A 16,632-nucleotide genomic window follows, 5' to 3' on the forward strand; every position below is an offset into this window, starting at 1 on the left:
GCTCATTTGTTTTGTGCACATAATGAGAATTGTATCATGCAAATATTGTTTATAATGCTTTGTTATAAGGATTATCATTCAAACATAGCCAATGTTTGTATATACTGACTGAAAATAAGCAATTTCTCGTTCTGTGATTGAAACAAATCACTGTCTACCAGAGGCTCTTCTTCTTTAAACAAGTTCAGACAAGTCACCATGGAAGTATGACTGGAAGCCAAACCATATCTCTATTCAGTCTAAGATGGATTTTGATCTAATGTGTTTTCTGGTGCCTGCAAGATCATTCAGGAGATTATCATTATGAATAATGGATCTGACATAGAATGGAAAACATAAGATATAAACACCAAGCAAAATACATCCTTTAAATGAGTAGAGAAGTGAAAAGAAATTAAAGATATCAGAGGATGTTTATGATGTGTTGATGGGCAGTGCTAAATGTTAAAAGCTCTACTCATGAACCATAACTGGCCGAACTCATCTACGTTTTAGCTTGTTCGTGAACTAGACTGAGCTTCAACGAAGTCTGCATGCTTATTTGTTCATCATACTGAACAATCATAGAGGCATGAGCCTTTCATTACTTTGTTAGTTTATAGCACCATCAATGGTCTTATTTGCGAAATGCTATGTTAGTCTTCTCCACTAAAATGCTATTGAATAACATAAAAATTGATCTAGTTAAATACAAGTTCCCGGTACTTGGGAGATCATAATCATACACCTGATTTACGAGAGTTACACAATTAGAAAAAAGAAATTAAACATGCCTAAGATAGGGGAAGAACTTGATGGTTGTAATTATTGAACCAATTGCTCTGACTTTAAATGAATATCATGTTCCTAACATACCTTATCAGCGTCGTAGAAGCTAATGTTCATGGAACACATGAAAAAATCAAAATCAGCCCAGAGCTCATCGATAAATTTCTCGTGATCAGACTTGTCAGCTACTTTTGGTTCGTCGTCCCATGAGAAAAAGTCTGGCTCCTCATTGCAAAGCTCGTTTTTGGGAGACTCAGGAGGAATATCTTTTGTCTTGTTGCATATCATATTAACAAGGAGCTTTGAAATTGAACAGTTTGTGGGTTTTATATCCCTCTTTCTTTTTCCAGATCTGGCACTGTTTGGTGAGGATGATGGTTCATCTTTCTGAGGTTCTGAGAACTTTTTCTTGTTTAATGAAGATGATGGTTCATCGTTGGGAGGTATTGAGATCTTGCTCTTCTCGTTTAATGAAGACAATGGCTCTTCATCATCCAAAGGATGGTCTGTTTTTGACAACATTTTCTTCTTTGACGAAGACAATGGTTCATCTTGCTCTGATCCCTCCTCTTCTGAGAACTTGTTTTTCTGGTTTAATGGAGGCAATGGTTGATCTTCCCAAGGAATGTTAGTTTTTGAGATCATTTTCTTCTTTGATGAAGAAGATGATACATCTTTCAGTAATCCCTCCTCTTCTTCATCATCATCCTCGTCAGAGTCGAGCGTTTCAAAGTATCTACAGTATGAAACTCTTGGCTGATTTCCAATTGATGATCTAGTCCTACTCGCAGGACAAGAATATGCCACTGGATGACAAGTTTTGAAAATGTTCTCATCATCTTCATTCCATTCCTTGTGTTCCTTATCCTCTTCATCATCTTCCTCCACATCTGTCATGATTATCGTCTCAAAGTTATCTTCATCCATCACCTCAACGCTAGAACTGGAAATGTCTGTTGTGCATGTATCATTCATCTGAAAGTTGGAATCGTCCATTGGCTGAGCATCTCGTTCTGAAACCTCTTCAACTTCCAAATCCCCATCAGAGACTTTCTGAGTAGAGCAAGAACCAACTGTGACCTTTTTCGACTTCACATTGCCCTCATTGTCATTTTTATCGCTATTGATTTCAACAATGGGTACCTGTGAGAGTGGAACCGATATCTGTCGTCCTTTTCCTTGACCCTCTACATCCTCCTCTTCATCGGTATCAAAGATGGCAATCACCTCCGGGTCTTTAACTCCGCCGCGGTCAATGGACCCGCTGGTGTCTCCTCCGTGATCTTCTTCAGCGAGGTCCCACGAGGGTTGGCGAATCGGCCTCCGCTTCCGCTTCCGCTTCGAGAAAGGTTCCATCACTTGTGAGTTGTGACTATCTGCGATGAGAGAGAAACAGAGTCCATGAGAGGCAACAGGCGACGGGGCTCGTCCCAGCGCCCCCCGCCAGTCCATCCATCACCATAACACAGAGGAAGTAAATCAAGGCAACTGAATGGGAGGAGGAGGTGAATTATACAGGTGCAGGGATTTACATCCCGTCAACCCGAGGTTCGCCCTCGAACTCAGTGACAAACCTCTATCCACTTATCATCTAAACCCGTGGGGGAAACAGAGTCCATGAGAGCACGAGGAAGAAGAAGATGCTCTGTTTCCAGCGACTGAAAGCGTAGACGTACCTCTAAGGCAGCGGAAGAACCGAAGAAGACCAGAGGGCAGACAGCTTAAGCTTTCACTAACAGATAGTACGCAAACGAGGAATCGCGAAGGGATGCCCTTGGCGAGCGTCTTCAAGGATGTGGACGACTCCACGGGAGGTCGCCGCGTCACATGAAACCGAAGAGACGGTGGAGGCAGCGGGGCCTAGCGAGGCAGCGGGGACGAGCGAGGCGACGAGGCCGAGCGAGGCGGAGGCTGCAAACGTCTCAGGTTTTTTCCTCTTCGAGTGGAGACGAAGAAACAACGGGATGAAAAACAAATCAGTGCAATCCCCTCACACTACAAATCACTTGAAAGGGCAATCTTCATCGTTAAATCGATCAGGATTTAATCTTAACTGCACAACTCGTGGTAGCTGGGTTAAATCTTGCTGCATCCAACGGTTAAAAATCCAATTTTATATGTTTTTTCCACAAGGAGTTGCATGTAATATTTGATCTCATCACCCACCGTACAAGAGACAGTTACTGATTCTAGAATGGAGGCTGACACAGCCAAATGCCTTTTTGTCATACGTTGCAATCTAGAATGACTAAATTACCCCCACGATTAGTTTTGACCCTTCTAGAGTACATAGGGTTATAAATGTATTTTAACAGGGGAGGACATACTTTTTCTTTCTCTAATTCTGATGAAGAAGCACCGAAAATTAATGATTATTAACAAATAAAACAAGTAATTCAAAGAACACATGCGCATAAATATAATGATTTAAATATCCTTTAATCCAAATGACAATATTATTCGATCTATAATTCTGTATTTTTTTTTGTCTGTAGTGCCAATTTATTTTCTGTTTAAATTATACGTTTCACCTGCCGTATATAGTTATAGATCTGTCTCCTCGTACTTTACAATGCAGCAGTAGCTTCTTCTGGTTTCGAGCTCCGGCGACCGCCGCCTTTGATGAAACCGACGTAAAGATCGGAGTGGCTGCGATCGCTCCTCGGAAGCTCACTCTTCCTCCCGCCTTCCGACATCTTCTTCACGAACGCGACGAAGTGGCGCCAGTTCTCGCCTTCGAACAGCCTCTTGTTCATCCTCAAGTACGTGAACGCGCTGAGCCCGACGCCCTCCTCCGCCGCGCCTGCGGCCGTCACCACCACCTGCGCGTAGGCGTTCTCGTCGTACCTCTCCAGCGCGTTCTCCCCCGCCAGCTCCGCCCCGGCCGCCGCCACCGCCTGCCGCACCTGGCGCACCAGCATCTCCGGCGAGCACCCGGCCTGCCCCGGCTGCTGCTCGTCGCGCATCTCCATGCACGTGAAGTTCAGCACCGCGCCCCGCCGCGCCAGCGCCCGCGCGATCGGCACGTAGCCATCGCGCTGCCGCGTGTTGTAGTATCCGGCGGTGAGCTCCGCCGCGTGGGAGCGCGTGCAGTAGTGCCAGTGGATCCCCGCGACCTTGCCGGAGAGCTTCGCGCCGCTGCCGCGGAAGACGCCCTCCGCGGCCGCCAGCACGCGGTCGCCGTGCTCCAGCAGCTTCTCCGAGTACCAGTCGAGGAAAAACTCGCCGTAGCTCGTGCTCCACGTCCCTTCTCGCCGGAAGAAGCCGGTCTCCTCCGGGAACTGCTTGTAGTGGCCGGCGTCGTGCGGCCCGTCCTCGCCCCATTCCTCGTGCCCTGCTGCAACCGCCGCAGCTCGCAGAGAAGCCTTCATGTACTGCAAATCGCATCAAACCCCAAGTCTCGGATTAATCAACGCTCGATTCTCCAAGGAAACAGAACCAAATCTCGAAATTTCAACAAATCAACCTTGTCGTAGCACTGGAATTCCCCAATTCCAGGAAACCTCCACGTTCCATTGCTCTCGGGATAGGACGGATACCTGAGCTCCCCGCAAGGCCCCATTCCCACTTGGATTTCCTGAAACAGAGGAGATTTTGCTATAAAAAAATGCATTTCGTCGAGAACAGAGGTTGAAGAAGAGCGACTGCACGGTCACGGCGCTTACAACGATGACTTCGCCGAGGTAGTCATTGAATCTTTCCTTGAAGCTCCTCATGAAATCAGAGTAGACTTGGATTGGAGTTCTTCCTCTGAGGACTGGCATCATGTCGCAGCCTAACGAGATGTACTCCGGGTTCCTTCTTCCTGATCTGTCAGTGTAGACGATGTCTGGGTTTTCGTCCATTTCTTGAAGCACCCATGGAGGCAACGGAATGCTGCCAAGTGTTTCCGTTAGTCAGAATCGACTAGTTTTAAGCTACGTAACCAGATCAGAGATCTGAGAGGTTCTCTGGAATGAAGTAGAACAAGCTAAAAACGGATGGTTCCACTTGGATTATGACAGACCGAATTATGACGAAAATCGGCATGAAAATCTAGATTTATTGGACTTGAGTGTTCCAACTTGAATCTTTGTGGCAATTGCATCCGAGCAAGTATGTGACGGACAGGATGTAATATAGGGATAGAAGATTTATTCCTCAATTGTGGATGCTCATTGTTCCAACTTAATCTTATTTGTAAGAAAGTGAGAGAGAGAGAGAAAATGTATATTCACCTGCAACAATCACCGACGTTGCCACCGCACTGGTGGAACGACATGACCATCTGAAGCTTCAGGCCGTGGCGCTGCACCATCTGCACCAGCTCGGCATAGGCCTCCCAGTCGTACCGCCGGGGGCTTTCCTTCTCCACCAGCCCCCACCATACGTCCACCATCACCCCCTCCACCCCGGCGCTCCGCAGCGCCATCAGGCTCGCGTTCAGCGCCCGCGGCCGCTGCAGCCGCCCCTCTCTGCTCACCGTGTCCAGCCCCAGCATCACGTACACCGCCACTCCTGCTCGCCCTCCTCCTCCCACCTCTCTCCGGTGCGCCGCCGCCCCGTGCAGCGCCACCGCGACCTCCTCATCCTGGCACCGCCGCTGCGGCTGAGCCGCCCGCGCCGCCGCTTTAGCCACCGCTCGCAGCCGGCCACAAGCGGCCCTGCTGACGGGCACAACAGAGCTGGCGACCGGGAACTCCTCCGCCGACCGGCCGGCCTTGATGCCCGCGTCGAGCCGGCTCATGAACGAGGTCGACGAACGTAGAGTCAAAGCCATGAACAAACTAATTAACTATAATAACACCTACAGATTCTCAATCTCAACAATGCAGAGAGAAACAGATCTATATCTATAAAAGAAAGCGTTAGAACAAACTACGGAGATTGGCTGGCAATTTATAACGCAAATTTGAAGGGCACGGCACGAGATAGACACATGCGGGTGGACCGGCCAAGATATCGCCGACTTGTAAAAAGGAGAAGGAAAAAAAGTGCATAAACAATCACAGAATTCTGTGCACCACAAAAAACAGAGTATCTTCTAACCAGAGGAAAAGAGACGGCTTTTGATAGCCACCTGAAGGAATATATTTCCAACCGTCAGAACACATGGTAATTAACTCTTCTCTTTTTCCAATTTTCTTGTGCCAATTCACCATCTTCCAACAGATGGCAGGTGAAGATGATTCAGATCAAGGGGCAAAAGAACAGAAGAAGAGGTTCATGACTAAACCATGCAAGAAGAACTTAGATTTGGTAAACGTTACAGTGGAAAGATTGCAAGATCTGAAAGTCAATTTGGGATCGAATTCTCCGCAGATATTGTGTGGGCCAGTAGTCCAGGCGTCCCGCCTCTCTGTTTTTCGTGTGCGTTGGGATGAGCATCACACGTCGACAGATATCTTATGGTTACGCAGAGACGGCATGGCTTATTCCTGTGGCTCGGCGGCATGCCAAACTCGTTTCCTTTTATGCCCAAGACAAAAAGATACTTCCACTGTTCCACATCTAGTTTCGAGCATTCTCCAAATCAAATACGGAAAATTGAGTAATCCGTTATAAAAGTTGGAGTACCAGTGAACTAGAGAGCTGGCTTGAAAGTTAATTTAGAAAAAATCGTCTAGTCTCTCTGAAGTAGCATAGCAAAGTACATGCATAACTGGAGCTAATACCCTGGTCTATAGAATTCGATCGGTTGAATTCTTTGAGCAGGCAAAATAAAATACATAGGGAGGAGAGCTAAGGTCCTCTCAGGATCATATAGTGATTGAGACATGAGATTTTGTCGCATAAAATCTTAGAATCGGAATTCGACATATCTAAATATATCTTCCCTGAGAAATAAATAAATCAAATTTTGCCATATGAAAAGGGGAGCTAAGCCCCTAGAATAAATGGAATCCGACCGGCTAGCCAATTAAAAATGACCTCCATAACCAACCATCTCGATTGACCCTAGGACTTTGACATCCACTTATACACGAATATTGATCCTTCCCGTCTACATGGAAGTTTTCCATATTTCCCGCATTCAGGGTATTTACTATGGTATATACGAATTTAAATAAAATATGAATGAAAAATAATGAGTCTTAATCAATAAAAATTAAGTTTTCAATCTTGACTTGGCGCAATGTGTCCGACTTCAAGTGCTAATCAATAATCATGACAGTGTGTTTTATTTAATCTAGAAATGACAAGCCTTTCATATATTTTTGTTCTCTATAAATTATCCTCCAAATCATTATTATTATTTATAAATATCTTGTGGTAGTTTTATTTAGTATGATCAATCAAGTTAAGTTATGTCCTGTTATAGTATGATCCTTATATCTAAATGTATAAAAATTTAGCAGCACAAGAAGTCGAGCAAAAGATGCAGCTAGCGAGAAGGATGACATGGGAGAGAGTCGACGGGCTCGGCGTGTCAAATGAACGAGACACTGCGGAAGAATACGTTGGCAAATAAGAAGGAAAAGCGCGACGTTTCCGATGGACGAGAAATCAGAACGAAAGGTTACTTGAGAATGCCGGAAAAATTTGGGTGAGCCCTATTCCGGATGACCGAAATCATCCAAACAAACGTAGCCGGAGCGAAAGACCCCGACAGAAAGTCAACTTAGTGTTGACCGTGGTCTGGGCGCCCGAAGTTATTCCGGGTGCCAAGAGTCCGGGCACCCGGAGCTACAATGGGCGCTAGGACCATGCTACGTCAGCAACAGTTAGTTTTAACCAATGGACTATAAATAAAACTCTGATCTTCTCCTTTCAATAATGCACACTCTGTACTTCAAGTTTCATTTTGTTTTTCATTTACGAGCGATATTTGTGTGTATGAGACTTTTCCATCTCCAACGTTTTGTTTGAGAAGGAGATGATCTTACTGAGTTGACTTTCCTTATAGTATAATCCTCTGATTGTCAACCAAATAAATCTTTACTTGTCTCATACTTATTTTGATTATTTATTCTTTTAAGTGTGTAATTATTAAGCCTGATTGTTTGAAAAAAGTATTTATTTTTTTTATATTGTGCAGGACAATTCACCCTCCTCTTGTCGGCCACAAGGGACCAACAAGTAGTATCAGAGCCCAACCACTTCAGAAGAACTAACCATCGATCGAAGCATAGAGATGATGATCATACCAAGTACCTATCCGTCTAAGTTCGAGAGGGAGTTCACATTTTGGAAGTGACGAATGGAGATATTTTTTAAGACAGATTTTAATATTTTATTAATAATGAAATATAGTTTTGAAGCACCAAAGAACACAAACGGAGAAGAACTCGGAAAATACCATTGGACCAAAAAGTAGAGCGACGAGTTTATGGCAAATGGTAAGGCTGAATTTCACCTTATAAGTGTACTACCGGTTGAGGAACTCGACAGAATCGGCAACTACAAAAGTGCAAAATAATTTTGGGAAAAGTTCTTGAAACTCTATAAAGAACCAATAGAAGCCGACTCCAATTCCTTGATAGACACCGAGTCGTCATCAGAAGAATCCGAGATCGAGAAAATTGACGAAACAACACTTATAGCCGAATACTTATCTGAAGACAAAGAAAGCTTGTCCGAAATAAGCATCAATGAAGGGAGAGAGTTTTCGGAAGAAAGCAGTGACGAAGGTGAGCATCGAACAACGAAATAATAACAGTAAGTAATGTACGTTCCCAATCCTTCGAAGAATTATATGAGTTCATTAAAATACTTTCTAAAAATATGATTAATTTAAAAAAAGAAAATGCAAGGTTAAAATTAACTTTAGCAAATGCATGCAGACTAGAAGATATGGCCTCTGGAAGATTGTTGTTCATGTATATATTTTTCTAACTCTATATCGTAGAAACAAACGTAGAGCTTCGAATTCTGCATGCGTGGGAACTGACAGAGCTTGATTCCGAGTTTGAAGTCAAAAGATATAGCCTCTGGAAGATTGATGTGTCAAACTAACAGTTGGAGGCGTCTCGGAGCGTTAGAGGCACCTCGGATCAGCCAGATTCGAACAATAATCCATTCCCTTCCTGATTCTTGGGAAACAATGAAACAGAACCTTACCCACAATGAGAGTATTAAGACTTTCACTGATGTCTCACGTCATGTTGAACTTGAGGCGGAGAGGATTGACTCTGTAAGGACTTTTGGTCAAGCTTTTGTAGCTGAAAGTTCTGGTTCCAAGAATAAGAAAAGATTATTTAAGAAAGGAAAGGGAAAAAGAAAGAAAGCTAGTGTCGTTGCTGTTAAAAACCAAATCAAGAAAAAGGAAAAAAATATAGACAAAAACCTAAGAGTAAGTTGACTTGCTTCAACAGTGGCAAGAAGGGTCATTTTACTCGGGATTGTACTAAGCCTAAAAAGGTAGATCCATCTTTAACTTCTTTCCATGAGCATTATGTTACAAGTACAGTATTGTTAGCTAATTCTTATCCTTTATGGATTATAGATTCAGGAGCAACGAACCACGTAGCACGTGATCGAGCTATATATGTGGAGTACCATTTGGTACCAGCTAGCAACAAATGGATATATGTAGGAAACAATGTAAGAATTAAAGTCAAAGTAATTGACACTTGCAAGCTCAACTTATGTGGTGGGCGTATCTGTTGGTTGCTACTCGGAATATCGTACCGGTTCCCTTGTACAAAAATTTTGTACAAGTCCTGAACTATTTCTATCAACCTATTGTGTTCTGTAGAAATTAAATTTGGAATCACAAACAGAACTTAACATTACTTATTCCAAATTCAACTTATCTGTTCTTAGTGGTTTAGATTTGGATCGCAAACAATACTTAACATTATTGATCCAAATCCACCCATGTTACAAATTCAATTAAATATTAATTTCAGAGATTGGCTTCCAGGTTAAACATGGCGAGGCACTAGGCCTTCTTAGGTATGGGAGCATCCACCACTTCCTAGACAAAGCCTTTCAACGAAATTTAATATTTAATTTCCTTATAGTAACCTTAAGTTTAACCAAAAAGAACAATCGAATCACAAGTTCGAAAAACAAAAGAAACACAAAATCGAAAACATAAATTCGATTACCTAGATTCATTATCCTCTTGTGTTTGGTATTTCAAGATCTAAATAAAAGGATGAACTAGTTATGATGCGGAAACTAATAACTAGTTATACCTTTTATAGATTATAGACCTCACGATCTTCTGTCGTATTCCTCTTCTTATCTTGAACGTTGTGTGGGCGACGATCTACCAAGACAAGAATCCACCCAAGCTTCCTTCTTCTTCTTGCAAGTTTCGGCAACCAAGAGTCTTCTAAAGATGAAGAACTTTTGTCACCAACCAAGCTCCAAGGGATGCTAGAAAACAATGCCTCCTATCTCTTCTTCTTCTCCAAGCAAAATCCGGCCACCAAGATCTCTTCAAGATGATGATGCCACCGACCACTTAAGAAGAAGAATAGGGGAAGAGGAAGAAGAGAGGGCTGGCCACCACAAGGAAGAGAAGAATAATAGAAGATAGATTGTTATGAGATGAGACACCTCTACACTCTTTTTTATATTCCTTGGTCTTGGCAAATAAGGAAAGTTTTAATAAAAACTTCCTTATTTTCCTTGCCAATGAAATGAAAATTTAATTGATAAAAAATTTCCTTTTCGTCTATTAATGTGGCCGGCCATATCAAATCCTCAAGGAAGAAAAGTTTTAAATACAAAATTAAAACTTCCTAATTTGTTTCCGAAAATTTTAAAATAAAAAATTCTCTTTTAAAAATTTCCTTTATAAAAGGAAACTTTTATAAATTAAAATCTCTCTATTAAAACATGTGGATAATTTACAAAAAGGAAAGTTTTATCTAAAATTAAAATCTTTCTTTTAACTACCAATAAAGAAATATATCAAATCTTTATCTTAATCTTTTGTAGAAAGCTATAAAAGAAAAAATTTAATTTTAAAACTCTCTTTTAAAATCATGAGAATGATTACAAAAAAAGAAAGTTTTATCAAAAATTAAAATCTTCCTTTTAACTACAAATAAGGAAAGATATCAAACATTTCTCTTAATCTTGTGTAGAAAACTATAAAAGGAAAGATTTAAATTTTAAATTCTCTTTTAAAACCATGGCTTCCACATAAGGAAAGATTTTAAAAAATAAAATTCTTTTAATTTAATTATGGTCGGCCACCTAAGATTGGGTTCAAGCTAGGGTTGGCCACCTACTTGACCCATCTAACATTGGTTTGGCCGACCCTAGCTTGGGCTCCAAGTTAGGCGTGGTCGATCACCTTAAGGTGGGTATGGGTGGGTATAATACTTTATAAATAAGAGGTTACGATAGGGACCAAGAGGAGGAATTGGTTTTGGTCTCCCGATGAACTTGAGCTTCCCGTGTTCGCCCCGAACACCCAACTCAAGTTCATCAATAATATCTCATTTCACTAAAGAGTTATTATTGAACTACTGCACCAATCTCATATTACTATATGAGTTCCTTCTTATCATGAGTGTGTTAGTCTCCCTGTGTTTAAGATATAGAATGCCCACTAATTAAATGAGTTACTGACAACTCACTTAATTAATATCTAGCTCCAAGAGTAGTACTACTTAACCTTATCATCATGTCGGACTAAGTCCACCTGCAAGGTTTACATGACAATCCTTATGAGTTCCTCTTGGGGACATTATCAACCTAGATTTCTTGGACACAGTTTCCTTCTATAATCAACAACACACACTATAAATAATATTATTTCCCAACTTATCGAGCCTATTGATTTATCGAACTAAATCGCACCCTCTGATAAATTAAAGAAATAAATACTAAATATATATGCTTGTTATTATATCAGGATTAAGAGTAAACACTTTGAGTCATAGTGTAATTTGGTTGATCCTGTCTGGAAGCTGAGAAAACGAACCTGCCGGTGTGACGTGTCTGGAATGTGGACCGCATCCTCACGACCCGGGGGTGAGCTGTCCGCTGCGTTGACCAGATCGTCAGAAGTCCTCCTCCGGTCAACTGTACCTGTATCCAGCGACCGGGTTCCCCCCGGTCTCTGGTACCTCGGTGCTCGAGGCGAATCCCACAGACGTATAATTATCCAGATAATAACAGAATAGTAGTAAAATAAACAGATATCGAGTACGAGAACGTACCCTGGCCCAGGGGGGCGCCCTCGGATGGATGAGTGAGCTGGTCGTGAAACTGACCGAGTCGTCGTGACCCGGAAGGGTGGATGCCTCTGAACCGACCGAAGAGGAGCTGGGTCCGGAGGTGACAACGCGGAGCCGAATGTGGCATGGGTCTGAAAGGTGACACACAATCGGAATACAACGGCGACACGACCGGCGTACGACATCGACTCGCAGGCCGGAATGTGACAATGGCGCGTAGGCCGGAACACTAGGCAAAGTCGGCACCAGGACTGCCGATAAGTGCCGGAGGAGGGCGGCTGTGCGCGCGGAGGCTGCCGGCGAGGGGGGCGCTGTGCGCGCGGAGGCTGCCGGCGAGGGGGGCGCTGTGCGCGCGGAGGCTGCCGGCGAGGGGGGAGAGGAGGAGAAGAAGGGAGCGCCGGCGGCTTCGTCGGCGCCGGCGGAGAGCTGGAGAAGGAGAAAAAATCTCCTTGATGGTTGGCGGCGGCCCAAAATCACGAACCCCTCCTCCTCTTCTCTCTCTCTCAACAGTGCTTAAAAGCACTCCAAACCCTTAATGAGCCCAAAAGACCAAAACGCCCTTTGACCTCCCATTAATTCCTCCCATGCCATTCTCATATCCAGAACACAAGCCTCCCCTTCAAGTCTAGTCGAAGGAGGCGTGAGTCCGACTGACTGGACAAGTCTATCGCAAAGGGCGGAACCGCTCACGATATCAAAATCAAATCGCTGAACCCAAAGTATACTGTCTCTCGAGCGGTCGCGATAATAATGGTGTCGCAGGAGATGGTCACGATACCGAGCAAACTAAGTCGGAAACTGGACCAATGCCAAGTGCGCAGCCGCGAAAATACCGACCGGACGATCGAAGTGCTGTCGATCGGATGGATAGATGCTAGGCGAACGCTGTCGTGCGAGCGATCGAAATGATGTCGATCGGATGGATAGATGCCGAGCGGACGATACCGCGCGTGCGACCGGAATGATGGCGATCGGTCGGATAAATGCTGGGCGGACGATACCGCGCGTGCGACTGGAATGAGGTCGATCGATCGGATAAATGCCGGGCGGACGATACCGCGCGTGCGACCGTGGTGACGTCGATCGGTCAGATAGATGCTGGGCGGACGATGCCGCTCGTGCGACCGTGGTGACGTCGATTGGTCAAATAGATGCTGGGCCGCGAGGACTGCTCGACCCCGAACGGGGGAGATAGATGCTCGCGACGGCTACTCGACCCCAAACGGGGGAGATAGATGTATGATATACTGGTTCGATATACTGGTCCTCCAGGCCGAGCGGCTCGGAGGCCTTCGGCTTCGAGCGCTTGGCTCGGATGATAACCTTTCGACCGAACGGCTCGGGGGCCTTCGGTGATAACTCGACCCCGAACGGGGGAGATAGAATATACGATATGCTGGTCCGTGCAGAGGTCTTCAGCCCGGGGGATTCACACCGGTCCGACTGCGGCCCGACTCTTGGTCGGTCGCCCGGGAGGTTTATAGTCGCCGGTCCGACTGCGGCCCGACTCTTGGTCGGTCGCCCGGGAGGTTTATAGTCGCCGGTCCGACTGCGTCCCGACTCTTGGTCGGTCGCCCGGGAGGTTTATAGTCGCCGGTCCGACTGCGGCCCGACTCTTGGTCGGTCGCCCGGGAGGTTTATAGTCGCCGGTCCGACTGCGGCCCGACTCTTGGTCGGTCGCCCGGGAGGTTTATAGTCGCCGGTCCGACTGCGGCCCGACTCTTGGTCGGTCGCCCGGGAGGTTTATAGTCGCCGGTCCGACTCTCGATTTTTAACGACGGTGCTCGTCGGTCTTCAAGTGAGACTATATACCCGGCCGAACGGCTCGGGCCTTCACATCGAGCGCTGGGCTCGGATACCATATACCCGGCCGAACGGCTCGGGCCTTCACATCGAGCGCTGGGCTCGGATACCATATACCCGGCCGAACGGCTCGGGCCTTCACATCGAGCGCTGGGCTCGGATACCATATACCCGGCCGAACGGCTCGGGCCTGGCTCGGATACCATATACCCGGCCGAACAGCTCGGGCCTTCACATCGAGCCCTGGGCTCATATACCCGGCCGAACAGCTCGGGCCTTCACATCGAGCTGGGCTCGGATACCATATACCCGGCCGAGGCTCGGGCCTTCACATCAGCGGGCTCGGGTACCATATACTCCAGGCTCGGGCCTTCATCAGCGCTTGGCTCGGATACCATATACCCTGCCGAACAGCTCGGGCCTTCACATCGAGCGCTGATACCATTCCCGGCCGAACGGCTCGGGCCTTCACATCGAGCGCTGGGCTCGGGTACCATATACCCGGCCGAACGGCTCGGGCCTTCACATCGAGCGCTTGGCTCGCATATAATCCTCCCCGAGGTAGTCTTGGCTATAATGTACCTGGCCGAGCGGCTCAGGCCTTCGCTCCCTGAGGTAGTACTCAGCTATAATGTACCTGGCCGAGCGGCTCAGGCCTTCGCTCCTAGGCAATATCCTCCCTCTATCATCCTGAACAGCGCAGGGTTTTGGTTTCCCATCCTGCCATAATAGTATGCAGCCCGGCCGAACGGCTCGGGGTCTTCGTGTTTGAGCCTGTGGCTCGGATATAAACCTCCCGGCCGAACGGCTCGGGGGCCTTCGGCTTCGAGCCCGTGGCTCGGATATAAACCTCCCGGCCGATCGGCACAGGGGCCTTCGTCTTCGAGCCTGTGGCTCGGATATAAACCTCCCGGCCGAACGGCTCGGGGGCCTTCGGGACTAATACAGATCATATAACTGCCAGGATAAATACCAGAAAAACTGATCGTGATCATGAGGATGGCAGAACTATCCGGCGTCGTTCATCTTCACGTTCCAGATCAGGCGCGTTCCCACAGACGGCGCCAATTTGATCCTGTCTGGAAGCTGAGAAAACGAACCTGCCGGTGTGACGTGTCTGGAATGTGGACTGCATCCTCACGACCCGGGGGTGAGCTGTCCGCTGCGTTGACCAGATCGTCAGAAGTCCTCCTCCGGTCAACTGTACCTGTATCCAGCGACCGGGTTCCCCCCGGTCTCTGGTACCTCGGTGCTCGAGGCGAATCCCACAGACGTATAATTATCCAGATAATAACAGAATAGTAGTAAAATAAACAGATATCGAGTACGAGAACGTACCCTGGCCCAGGGGGGCGCCCTCGGATGGATGAGTGAGCTGGTCGTGAAACTGACCGAGTCGTCGTGACCCGGAAGGGTGGATGCCTCTGAACCGACCGAAGAGGAGCTGGGTCCGGAGGTGACAACGCGGAGCCGAATGTGGCATGGGTCTGAAAGGTGACACACAATCGGAATACAACGGCGACACGACCGGCGTACGACATCGACTCGCAGGTCGGAATGTGACAATGGCGCGTAGGCCGGAACACTAGGCAAAGTCGGCACCAGGACTGCCGATAAGTGCCGGAGGAGGGCGGCTGTGCGCGCGGAGGCTGCAGGCGAGGGGGGCGCTGTGCGCGCGGAGGCTGCCGGCGAGGGGGGCGCTGTGCGCGCGGAGGGCGCCGGCGAGGGGGGAGAGGAGGAGAAGAAGGGAGCGCCGGCGGCTTCGTCGGCGTCGGCGGAGAGCTGGAGAAGGAGAAAAAATCTCCTTGATGGTTGGCGGCGGCCCAAAATCACGAACCCCTCCTCCCCTTCTCTCTCTGTGAACAGTGCTTAAAAGCACTCCAAACCCTTAATGAGCCCAAAAGACCAAAACGCCCTTTGACCTCCCATTAATTCCTCCCATGCCATTCTCATATCCGGAACATTGGTATTAGTTTATCTTAACTATAAAATTATACTAGTACACTTTGAGTGTATTGAGCATGATCATTTAAGGTAAATTCTTTTTATACTGATTGCATAAAAGAACAAGACCTTTGTTATTATGGAAGTGTGTGTTCTTAATCCTGATATAATAACAAGCGTATATATTTAGTATTTATTTCTTTAATTTATCAAAGGGTGGGATTTGGTTCGATAAATCAATAGGCCCGATAAGTTGGGAAATAATATTATTTATAGTGTGCGTTGTTAATTATAGAAGGAAACTGTGTCCTAGGAATCTAGGTTGATGATGTCCCCAAGAGGAGCTCATAAGGATTGTCATGTAAATCCTGCAGGTGGACTTAGTCCGACATGACGATAAGGTTGAGTGGTACTACTCTTGGAGTTAGATATTAATTAAGTGAGTTGTCAGTAACTCATTTAATTAGTGGACATTCTATATCTTAAACACAGGGAGACTAACACACTCATGATAAGAAGGAGCCCATATAGTAATATGGGATTGGTGTGGTAGTTCAATAATAACTCTTTAGTGTAATGAGATATTATTGATGAACTCGAGTTGGGTGTTCGGGGTGAACACGTGAAGCTCAAGTGCATTGGGAGACCAAAACCAATTCCTCCTCTCTGTCCCTGTCGTAGCCTCTTAATTATAAAGTGTTATACTCACTCATACCCACCTTCTTACCCACCTTAAGGTGGCCGACCAAGCTTAGCTTGGAGCCCAAGTTAGGGCCAGCCAAACCAGGGTTAGATGGGTCAAGTAGGTGGCTGACCCTAGCTTGAACCCAAGCTTAGGTGGTTGACCATAATTAAATTAAAAGGACTTTAATTTTTAAAATCTTTCCTTATGTGAAAACCATGTTTTAAAAGAAAGTTTAAAATTTAAATATTTTCTTTTATAGCTTTTTACAAAAGATTAAGAGAAAGGTATGATATCTTTCCTTATTTGTAG

At 46.0% G+C, this 16,632-nt stretch overlaps 2 protein-coding genes across 4 annotated transcripts; both read right to left on the bottom strand.

Annotated features, from left to right (window-relative positions):
* Positions 1-70: 70 nt before the first annotated feature.
* On the bottom strand, positions 71-2,706 carry LOC122021330 (probable serine/threonine-protein kinase kinX). Of its 3 annotated transcripts, none has more exons than XM_042579451.1 (3): positions 1,912-2,706; positions 856-1,821; positions 71-275 (listed from the first exon to the last, which is right to left on the bottom strand). In XM_042579451.1, exons 1-3 carry the CDS (start codon positions 2,218-2,220, stop codon positions 240-242), a joined length of 1,311 nt encoding a protein of 436 aa, XP_042435385.1. In that variant the 5' UTR covers positions 2,221-2,706; the 3' UTR covers positions 71-239. The 3 variants fall into 3 exon arrangements, with proteins under 3 accessions (XP_042435385.1, XP_042435386.1, XP_042435384.1); XM_042579452.1 differs by having other exon boundaries at positions 856-2,144; positions 2,445-2,705; XM_042579450.1 differs by having other exon boundaries at positions 856-2,706.
* Positions 2,707-3,256: 550 nt separating this feature from the next.
* LOC122021004 (beta-amylase 3, chloroplastic-like) lies at positions 3,257-5,527 on the bottom strand. The gene is made up of 4 exons (XM_042579072.1): positions 4,986-5,527; positions 4,434-4,644; positions 4,235-4,345; positions 3,257-4,142 (listed from the first exon to the last, which is right to left on the bottom strand). The coding sequence occupies exons 1-4, from the start codon at positions 5,525-5,527 to the stop codon at positions 3,336-3,338; spliced, it is 1,671 nt and encodes a 556-aa protein (XP_042435006.1). The 3' UTR covers positions 3,257-3,335.
* Positions 5,528-16,632: the final 11,105 nt, after the last annotated feature.

This window comes from Zingiber officinale, chromosome 9A (genome assembly GCF_018446385.1).
Source record: "Zingiber officinale cultivar Zhangliang chromosome 9A, Zo_v1.1, whole genome shotgun sequence".
NCBI classification, from domain to species: domain Eukaryota; kingdom Viridiplantae; phylum Streptophyta; class Magnoliopsida; order Zingiberales; family Zingiberaceae; genus Zingiber; species Zingiber officinale.

Excerpts from the sequence above, each read along its gene's own strand:
- LOC122021330 (XM_042579450.1), bottom strand. The coding sequence starts at position 2,220 with ATGGACTGGCGGGGGGCGCTGGGACGAGCCCCGTCGCCTGTTGCCTCT. Across the intron at positions 276-855 it reads GCTTCTACGACGCTGATAAG|GCACCAGAAAACACATTAGA; the intron begins GTATGTTAGGAA and ends ATGATCTTGCAG.
- LOC122021004 (XM_042579072.1), bottom strand. The coding sequence starts at position 5,527 with ATGGCTTTGACTCTACGTTCGTCGACCTCGTTCATGAGCCGGCTCGAC. Across the intron at positions 4,346-4,433 it reads ACCTCGGCGAAGTCATCGTT|GAAATCCAAGTGGGAATGGG; the intron begins GTAAGCGCCGTG and ends CCTCTGTTTCAG. Across the intron at positions 4,143-4,234 it reads AATTCCAGTGCTACGACAAG|TACATGAAGGCTTCTCTGCG; the intron begins GTTGATTTGTTG and ends TGCGATTTGCAG.